The sequence below is a fragment of the Acomys russatus genome, chromosome 3, assembly GCF_903995435.1.
Source record: "Acomys russatus chromosome 3, mAcoRus1.1, whole genome shotgun sequence".
Taxonomy (NCBI): Eukaryota; Metazoa; Chordata; class Mammalia; order Rodentia; family Muridae; genus Acomys; species Acomys russatus.
This window is the reverse complement of record NC_067139.1, coordinates 85,094,705-85,105,508: the sequence shown is the minus strand read 5'-3', so window position 1 is coordinate 85,105,508 and position 10,804 is coordinate 85,094,705. Positions and strand designations below refer to the sequence as shown.

The window sequence follows — 10,804 nt, the reverse complement described above, 5'->3', positions numbered from 1 at the left end:
GTGACCTAGAGATGGTAAGATTGTCCTACATCAAGGAAGATTGATATCTGTAGGGCTAAGTAAGAGTAGGAGTGACAGTGTATGGCATCTCAGCAGTGCTGTAGCCTTTTGATTACTGTTTTGTGAGAAAGCCAACCTTGAAGAGTTTAGAATGAAAATATGATTATGATGGGGTGTTGTGGCACACACCTTTAATTTCAATACTGATGAAACAGAGAGGGGCAGATCTTATGAACGTATGGCGAGGCTGGTTTACATAGTACAACTAGGCAAGTCATAGATATGGAGTGAGATTGTAAATAAAAATAATAACAAAGAAACAACCCCCTACTCCCACCATATTGGGTGATAACTTGTGGGACCTTTGCAGCCTGAAGTCCCAGTAATGAGAGATGCTGAGGAAGAAGCAAAGCCCAGAACTCACAGAGATGTGGCTGATTGGACCAGAAAGATGCACAAACCATAAAGTGGCTCAAACAACAACAAACTTCAGTTATATGCAATCAGGGGTTTATTTATTATGAATAATCCTTTGCTGCCCACTCCAAGCAGTTGTTGTCTGTGGCCAAAGAAGCTTGTCATCACGGGTGGTTTAACACCTGCTAGGGGAGCCTCATGGTTCTTCTTATCCAAGGCAAGAAGGGGGAGATTTTAGTGAATATGGCTAGAGTGGTGCTCTCCAAATTCACAGAGGATAAAACTCCATAGGGTCTTGCATTACATATGAGGGGTCCACCAGAGTCACCCTGTGGGAAGAGAAAGGAACACCTAAGCCTGGTTCCCTCTGGCTCTGTTCTCCCTCCATCCTCCTGGCAAGGATAACTGTCAGATCAGTAGCAGGACAGGCTTTCCAACTTCTCTCAGTGCCAGAGCTCCAGGGGCCAGATTTTTCCTCCTAGCACCATACAAGTTTTTCTGTTAGTCCTCCTGGATGCTCTGGGATAATGTAGCTTTGAGATGACTGAGGTTTCTCACCTCCCACTATTGCTACCCTCCCTGATACCCAAGGGACTAAAAGGTATGCTATTGGGCTGTCCTTTCTCTGAGCTGAGGCTTGAGGGTCTAGCCATTCTCACAAGCAGGCCTCTTATAGGCTCCTCTTACCCTATGTTTTGACTGTTATATGTTTAAACCTCACCATGGAAGCAAGCTGTAGTTTTTTGGTGTCTCCAGCACATATCTCTGTTTTCCTGGAATAGTTATAAAAGGTTTTCTGGCATTGCTGGTCCACCTGAATTCTCAGTTCAGCCTCTTGTAGGAGGTCAGATGCTTTAGTAGCATTGAAGGATGATATCCCCCAGCCAGCCACATGGCACTTCTTCCCTGGCCAAACCCTGGCCTTCGCCCTGGGAAACTTGAGGAAATCCACAGCTTTAGTCCTCTTGGCCTTTCTCTCCAGCTGATGGGAAGAGGAAGTAGAGACTAGATCAGCCAGAAGCCTGCTGCCCTGGGCCACACAAAAGCCAGGATGGAAGGGAGGGAAGAAGCAGGATGAAAGCAGGAGGGGAGGGGAAGAACTGCACCAGGAAGAACACAGGCAGCAGGGGTGAAGTGGAGGTTGAGGTGTGAGTTGAGGAAAGTGGGTGGAATGTGCACAGGTCTCACCTTTAACAGCATGATGTCATTGATCTTGTCCTTAGAATTATAGTTGGGGTGGGGAATGACTTTTGCCACAGGGATGATCTGCTGGGTCTGTTCCTGTATCTTAATATTGTGGGCTCCCAGCACGACTTTCATTGATCTGTGCAGACAGCAGAGTGGACATGAGAGATGTGTAGTCAGAGAGGATGCATACAGGCAGGGTAGACAAGCTAGGGAGACACAAAGTGTCTCGGTGTCAGACCTGCTGCTCCCTTAATTTCAGCATCATGAGATTCCTGGAGGCTCCCTCTTGCTTCTAAAAGCAAAAATCCAAAGTTTGCCATAACTCTTAACCTGAAGTTTCAACCTTTACCACTACTTTAGTTTACCAGTACAGTTGGGAAACCCAAGTGTGCTACTGCCTCTGACATTTCACCCTGTGATCTCAAATATTCACGTTATCAGACTTTCTTTTTCAGTGAGCTCTCAGGGCATCATCCAGAGTAAATGACAGAAGCTCCTGTGCGGGGGGTCTCAGAAACTGTGGGTGAGTTGCTTCTCCTCACCTTCCCCTGCAGTTAGCAGCTGTCAGCACGAAGTTGTCTTGCACCAGGAAGCCTCCGCAGCGACTCCTTTTCCCATCACTATGCACAGACCTAACAAATGCCATGTATGGGCAGGAGTGGGGCTTGACCTCATGGCCCCCGATGATCTCCTCTGAAAGAAAAGGCAAGGATATATGGTGTCTGGGGGTAACAGATGAGGTCAATAGGGAAGACTGAAAAGGGTGAGATAGAGGATGGGATCTGCTGTGCCCAAGACTGTTGTAGGCAGGATTCTTCACACATAGAAAAATCTTTGTTGAATCTTAAGCTTCAGATTCTGCTCAGGGGGGTGGTAGCACTTGGCACCTATGCCTACTTTACAACTACATGGGGGAGTACACTTTCTCTCTATGTAACCAGAGGTTAAGTGGATCCTGGGCAGCTCCTTTGGAACACTTTTGTCATTGAGTGTCATTTTCTCAGCTTTTCCCCTGAGCTTATGGAAGTGGATTTTCTAACATTCTCCTATTCATGGTTCAGTAAATGCTTTCTAGTTAGCCAGAGCACTGATGATGCAGAGCTGGTGGGATTCAGAGCCTGGGACTTCGAGTAGTGTGCAGGCAATGATAGAAAGAGCAGGGGATCTCAAAAAGATGAGAGGGCAACTACAACAAGACAGCAAAGAAAGTGGAGTGTTCAGTGCAGGCATTTTGTCACCCTGGACCTCCTTCAGAAGGCTGAGAGTGCATATTAATAATTAATGGTAATATTCTTGATCTGGTAGCCTTACCCATTGCATGCTGGTCATTAAAGCTGCTCTTTCCCTGGGATCAAGTAAATTCTATCTTTTTAGCTCTGCAGTATCTCTTTCTAAGGATGATCCAGTCTCCCCTGATGAAGAAAAGTTTTTAGAAGCCAGAGCCTACTAAACTTTCTGAGAACATCTCCCTTCCTCAGATCTTGTTGAGGATCTAGGCAGTTTTCCGATTTCCATGTGTGGTCTGGTAGAGACCTGAGGTTCAGAAGGCCCCTTGGGTGCACTGCTAGGACAATTCCTGACTACTGCAGGACACACAGACAGCAGAAGAATCAGGGGATGGGAATTCTGCATCAGGGGTGTTCACTCACCTGCATGAGCTCCAAGGGGCATGAGAAAGGCCAGGAGAATCAACACTGGTGCCATCTTCCCAGGAAGGCTGTTCACATTGGAGGAGAGCAGAGTAGACACAGCCCTGGGAAAGGAATAAAACAGGTGTGTGCTCAGTGGCCTCATGGGCATTTAAACCTAATCAGCTCTGCTTCTGATCTGTGTCACATGGTATAAGGAATTTTTCTGGTTTGGGTAAAAATGACACTGTCACCACATTTACCTCCTATGACCTAAGCTGGGATGAAGACAAAGGTTGATGGTTTGGAGGTGGTACTTGAGGGAGCCTGAGACACCAGGAAGTCCTCAGAGATTATACTGAGACCAAAGCGTGTCATTTCCTAACTCTTACACCTTTTTGCATGCTGGTGAGATGTCTTTTGTATCAAAATTTTCTTGCTCTCTGTCTCTCTGTCTCTCTGTCTCTGTCTCTGTCTTTGTCTCTGTCTCTGTCTCTCTCTCAGTCTCTCTGTCTTTCTCCATCTCTCTCTGTGTCTGTCGCTGTCTCTTTGTCTCTCCCTGTCTCTCTCTGTCTCTGCCTGTCTGTCTGTCGGTCTCTCTCTCTCTCTCTCTCTCTCTCTCTCTCTCTCTCTCTCTCTCTCTCTCTCTCTCTCTCTCTCTCTGTGTGTGTGTGTGTGTGTGTGTGTGTGTGTGTCTGTCTGTCTGTCTGTCTGTCTGTCTGTGTGTGTGTGTCTGTCTCTCTCTCTTGTTTTTGTCTATTCCTTTCTTATAAAGTAATACCAAAAACTAGTTAATCCTAACAACAGTTATTGCCGTCATATACATTCACACAGCTTGACACTACTCATTGGGAATTGATACCTCACCACATATGGCTAGGCAGACCTGCCACATATCTTCTCACTAATCTTCAAGATGACAGATCATACTGTGGAAGAATCTGTCTGAATAGTCTGGTGAGTGAATCTTGACTCACTATGACTCTCATGAAACTGCTAGGAAGTCACAGAGAAGTTTCAAAGTAACTGTCCAATGAACAGGTGTTACTGTCATATATAGTTAAGTATTATAATTAATCAGAAATGACAGTGTAACAGCAAGTTTATTAGTTATTGCTATGTATATCATTGGTTTCCCTCTGAGGATGCAATGGCAGTATCTACAGCTCTGCCTACAACTTTCTATAGACAAAGAGGACCTTCTTACGATCTTGAATGATGGTTTAATGATCTAGGTGAGGAGTGAGAGAAACAGGGATGAAGCCCCTGGAAGGCTGAGCTTGACTGGAGGGAGCAGAGAATCTGAGCTTAGAGCACAAGATGCTGAGAGCTCTGTGAGGCTCCTTGGGATTCGATAACCATTATGGTGGCTCATCCTTGGAAAAGTCTGATTCTCCTGCTCTCAGCAGTTTGGAGTGGGGGTCACTTCCTATATCCCCCTACTCTTTGGAAAGTCAGCTTATTGTCATTGCTCAGGTCTTGTTTTAGTAATTCCATTGTGGAAATTTTCCGGGTGTGGTTTCCTTGACATATTTAGAAGACATGTAGATACAAGACTGCCTATATTTGATTGTGTGTATGAGTCTGTGTTTGGTATGTGCCCATGAGTACTGGTGCCTTTGGAGGCCACAGACACTAAAGTTACTAGTGGTGATGAGCTACTCAACATGGTTGCTCAGAAGGAAACTTGTATCCTCTGCAAGAGAAGCCTGTATTGTTCAGTCTTCTGAGCCATCTCTGCAGTCCTGTGTGCTCAGTTCCCAAGAGCAGTTCCTCACACATGTAGCTGCTGTGCAATAGTGGTGGTGTGAATGCAGTGTGACTGTAAAGTGTGAGCAGCCAGGTCTGAGAAGGACCTATAAAAGCCCATAAATGTCATGAAGGGCCATGATCAAAATATATATCTCATTTCATTTTAAGATTTCAGTTCTATGCATTTCATTTGAAAACTTGACAGGTATTTATGATGATTAAAAATGTACTTGTGAATATTACAAAATACTGACAATATTTCTTAAAATATTGACATCTCTTTTCAAGTTCTGTCTTCTTTTCTTTTTGGGGGGGGAGGTGGGAGGCTTTCAAATACAGAAGTCAGATGAGAAGGGAATGGGATGCATGGGATTGGGAAGCAGGTGAGAAATTCAGGAGGAAACAATAAAGAGTTTTAAAAGAAATAAAAACAATTAGTTTCATATGCTCTTTCATAGCACATGCCCACCACCTGTGCTTCTTTCTCATTTTCTCATTTTCACCTTTTTTGTTGTCTTTCCTCACATTATACTGCACTCAAATGTGCAGCTTTTGTTATGCTATACATTAATATCTTCAAAATGTGGGAGAAAATGGGATTTATTCCTTTGATGATTGAAGATATCATAAAAGTAAATCAGAGAGGCCGATAGATTATAGAAAAATACTGTCTGTTCCTGCATAGGCAGAAACAGCCTTGTGAATAAAATTTATACTACCAAAATTAATATACAAAATTAATGGATTTCATATAAAAAATTTTCATGTCATATTTCACAGGCTTCGAAAAATAACAAAATAATCAAATGGGATCACAAAAGCCCACAAATGTCAAAGGTATCTAAAGAATAAGAACATAGCTGGAAATGTGATATCTTACCCTAACTTATTCTGAACAACAGTAGTGCTAAGGCTTCATGCACTGTTGCAAAAACAGACAGGAAGACCAATGACTAGAACCGAAATTTTTGGGTGACACAATCAAAGTAATGTCCACTTAGTTGTTGACAAGTATTTAAAAAAACAACCTTTGAAAATAAATGTTCCCTCCATCTACTCCTATAATCCTGAGAGTATGCCTTCTCATGGTGACCTTCATTTCTTATATGCTTTGTGTCATCAGTTTTTCTGTTTTAAGATTTTCTTTGAGAGATGTATCGATTTATTCTATTGTATCTTCAGCACCTGAGATTCTCTTTTCCATGGGTTGGATTCTCTTAGTTATACTTGTCTGTTCGATTTCTGCTTCGTTTTTAATGGTTCCACTTCACTGTTTTTATCGGTTTGTGATTTTTTAATATTGTCTAATTCTGTTTTCATATCTTGAATTGTTTTAGTTAATTCCTTCACTTGTTTGCTTTTTGTTTCTTGTTTCTCCTGGATGGCTTCTATTCATTTGTTTGTGTTATCCTGGAATCCTTTTTTTATTTTTATTTTTTTTTATTAATTTATTCTTGTTACATAACAATGGTTATCCCATCCCTTGTATCCTCCCACTCTTCCCTCCCTCCCATTTTTGCCTTATTCCCCTCCCTTATGATTGTTCCTGAGGGGGATTACCTCCCACTGTATATGCTCATAGGGTATCAAGTCTCTTCTTGGTAACCTGCTGTCCTTCCTCTGAGCGTCACCAGGTCTCCCCCTCCAGGGGACATGGTCAAATGTAATGAACCAGAGTACATGAGAAAGTCATATCCCACTCTCGACTCAACTGTGGAGATTGTTCTGACCATTGCCTAGATCTGGGTAGGGGTTTAAAGTTTACTGCCTGTATTGTCCTTGGCTGGTGCCTTAGTTTGAACGGGACCCCTAGGCCCAAATCTGCCTATCATAATGTTCTACTTGTAGGTTTCTAGGACCCTCTGGATCCTTCTTCTTTGCTATTCTCCCATGCTTCTGTCATATAAAGTCCCAATAGGATGTCCTCCCCTCTGTCCCAGTTTCCTGGTAAGTGAAGGCTTTCGTGGGACATGCCCCTTGGGCTAATATGCAGATATAAGTGAGTATATACCATTTGATTCTTTCTGCTTCTGGGTTAACTCACTCATTATGATCACTTCTAGTTCAATCCATTTATCCACAAATTTCGGGAATTCCTTGTCATTAATAGCTGAATAGTATTGCATAGTGTATATGTACCACAATTTCTTTATCCACTCTTCTATTGAGGGACACTTAGGCTGTTTCCATGTTCTGGCAATTATGAATAAGGCCGCTATGAACATGGCTGAGCAAATTTTCTTGTGTGCTGGAGCATCATCTGGGTATATTCCAAGGAGTGGAATAGCTGGGTCTTGAGGAAGCCCTATTCCCATTTTTCTGAGATAGCACCAGATAGATTTCCAAAGTGGCTGTACTAGTTTGCATTCCCACCAGCAATGAAGGAGTGTTCCTCTCTCCCCACATCCTCACCAGTATGTTGTGTCGTTTGAATTTTTGATCTTAGCCATTCTGATGGGTGTAAGATGGAATCTCAGAGTTGTTTTGATTTGCATTTCCCTGATGACTAAGGAGGTTGAGCATTTCTTTAAGTGTTTCTCAGCCATTTGATATTCCACTGTTGAGAATTCTCTGTTTAGTTCCAAGCCCCATTTCTCAATTGGGTTATTCGGTTTGGTGGTGTTTAATTTCTTGAGTTCTTTATATATTTTGGATATTAGACCTTTGTCAGATGTAGGGTTGGTGAAGATCTTTTCCCAGTCCGAAGGTTGTCACTTTGTTCTCTTGATAGTGTCTCCTGCCTTACAGAAGCTTCTCAGCCTCATGAGGTCCCATTTATTAATGGTTGACATTAAGGCCTGGGCCGTTGGTGTTCTGTTCAGGAAGTTGTCTCCTGTGCCAATGTGTTCCAGGCTCTTTCCCACTTTTTCTTCTAACTGACTTAATGTCTCTGGTTTTATGTTGTGGTCTTTGATGCATTTGGATTTGAGGTTTGTGCAAGGTGACAAATATGGGTCCAGTTTCATTTTTTTACACATAGACCTCCAGTTAGACCAGCACCATTTGTTGAAGATGCTATCCTTTTTCCATTGAATGGATTTGGCTTCTTTGTCAAAAATCAAGTGACCATATGTGTGTGGATTCATATCTGGGTCTTCGATTTGATTCCACTGATCAACCAGCCTGTTGCTGTGCCAGTACCATGCTGTTTTAGTTACTATTGCTTTATAGTACAGTTTGAGATCAGGTATGGAGATTCCACCGGAGCACCTTTTATTGTACAAGATTGATTTAGCTATTCTGGGTTTTTTGTTTTTCCATATGAAGTTCAGAATTGAACTTTAAATGTCTTTAAAAATTATTTAGGTATTTTGATAGGGATTGCATTGAATCTGTATATCTTGGAATCTTGGAAGGATCATTTCCTATTTATATTTTTTAAATAGCTGTATGAGCATGGTTTTGAGGTCATTTTCCTGTGACTCTGTTATAATAGGGAATCTGTTGGTTTCTGGTGGAGCCATAGTGTCTTGGTTTTTGTTATTAGACCTCCTATTTTTTCCTTTAGGCATCTGCTTAGAGGGTTTGGGTTTCTGAGCAGGTGATCTCAGGGATGAGTACCTTTGATAGGGAGCTGTTTTTTTATACTGGCTTCTCAGATTCTGCCTTTCTGTATCTATATTTGTTTGAGCTCTGCCACCTGCATCCTGTGGTTTTATAGGGTTCCTCTGGCTGCTTAATCTCCTCTGAGGAATTCACCACACAGTGGATCTGTGATTTGGATGTAAGATGCTATGTGACTTCTGTTTTGTTAATCTTTTTTTTTTTTCTCTGTAGGCAGGCCACTCTGCTTTTGAGCACTGATCTGTCTAGCAGTCTGACCTTCCCTTTCTCCTTGCTGGTTACAGCTTGCCACTGAGACAAGGCACTGGGCCACTCTTTGTCACCCGCTGCCACCACTCACAGTCCCTTGCAGCCCCTATTGCTTATGGGTGTTTTGTTTCCCGCAGCTGGCCCACCTCAGCTAGTGCCACTGGTGTCTCTGGTGCCACAGCTGCCACTGCAGCTGCCACTGTGGATGGTCTGCTCCCCTGGGGGTCCATGCTTTTTCCCGTCTTTGGGGGTGCACAAGATTGTCCCTAGTTCGTTCTTTGTGCACTATGGTTTCTTCCACTGTAGTGGGGTAGGAAGCTTGGTGTTTCTGTTTAAGAAATAAGTCCAAATTTCAGACTTGATTTCTCTGGCTTCTAAACAGGATCCACACCTCTCTGTGCCATCTTGGAATCCCTTGATCTCAAGCTGTACTATAGAGCAACAGTAATGAAAACAGCATGGTACTGGCATAGAAATAGGCCAGCTGACCAATAGAATCAAACTGAGGACCCAGATATACATCCACACACATATGGCTATTTGATTTTTGACAAAGAAGCCAAAATGATTCATGGGGAAAAAGAAAGCATCTTCAACAAATGGTCCTGGTCCAACTGGATGTCTACATGTAAAAAAAAATTCAAATAGATCCATATTTATCACCCTGTATGAAACTAAAGTCCAAGTGGATTAAAGACCTCAACATAAAACCACACCCACTAAATTTGTTAGAAGAAAAAGTGGGTAAGACCCCAGAACTCATTGACTAAGGAGAAAAATTCCTGAACAGAACACCAACAGCTCAGGCTCTAAGATTAACAATTAATAAATGGGACCTAATGAGGCTGAGAAGCTTCTGCAAGGCAGAAGACATGGTCAGCAGAACAAAGCAACAGCCCACAGATTGGGAAAAAAATCTTTACCAATTCTACATCTGACAAGGGGCTGATATCTAAAATATATAAAGAACTCATGAAATTAAACACCGTCAAACCATATAACCCAATTAAAATGGGGTACAGAACTAAGAAGAGAATTCTGAAAAGAGAAATATAGAATGGCTGAGAAACACTTAAAGAAATGCACAACATACCTCCTCATTATAGAAATGCAAGTAAAAATGACCTTGATATTCCATCTTACACCTATCTGATTAGCAAAGATCAATAACTCGAATGACAACACATGCTGGCAAGGATGTGACAAAAGGGGAACGTTTCTCCATTGTTGGTGGGAGTGCAAACTTGTTCAACCATTCTGGAAAGGAATATGGTGCTTTCTCAGAAAATTGGGAATAGCTCTACTCCAAGACCCAGCTATACCACTCCTGGCATATATCCAAAAGATATATGCAACAAAGACATTTGTGCAACTATATTCATAGCAGCCTTATTCATAATGGCCAGAACAGAGATGTCCCTCAATTGAAGAATGGATAAAAAATACTGTGGTACATCTAGACAATGGAATGCTATTCAGCTATTAAGAACAAGGAAATCTTGAGTTTTGCTGGCAAAAGGGTGGAATTAGAAATGACCACCCTAAGGGAAATAGCCCATCCCAAAAAGACACCCATGGTGTATACACACTCATATGTGGATTTTAAACCAACATAGATGACTTGGGAGAGACTCCACCCAGCAAGGTGTAGGGACAGTTACAGAGACTTAAAGGTGGATACTGGACAGAGTCCAGAGAGTGTAGGGTAGTCCTGTCAGGCCACAGACGAAGAGGTCATATGTAGCACAGGGGATACTAGGTAAACTATGGTCAGATGTTAAGGGAGGAGAGCTCCCCTATCTAAGGACTAGGGGAGGGAGCTAAAGGGGATGATAGAGGGGATGGGATGGGGGTAGATGAGGGAGGGGTGGAATCAAGAGAGAAAGAAAGAGGAGGCTACAATTGAGATGTAAAGAACTCAAACTACAGAACAAGCAGGCAATTTATAATCCTAATCCTACTACACTGGATTGGCAGAGATATAAATGTAAAGGCATAGGAGGCCT

The 10,804-nt window shown here is 42.5% G+C and overlaps 1 protein-coding gene across 1 annotated transcript; it reads right to left on the bottom strand.

Moving 5' to 3' along the window:
* Positions 1-602: 602 nt before the first annotated feature.
* On the bottom strand, positions 603-3,309 carry LOC127187187 (granzyme G-like). The gene is made up of 5 exons (XM_051143375.1): positions 3,255-3,309; positions 2,148-2,298; positions 1,606-1,741; positions 1,139-1,399; positions 603-746 (listed from the first exon to the last, which is right to left on the bottom strand). The coding sequence occupies exons 1-5, from the start codon at positions 3,307-3,309 to the stop codon at positions 603-605; spliced, it is 747 nt and encodes a 248-aa protein (XP_050999332.1).
* Positions 3,310-10,804: the final 7,495 nt, after the last annotated feature.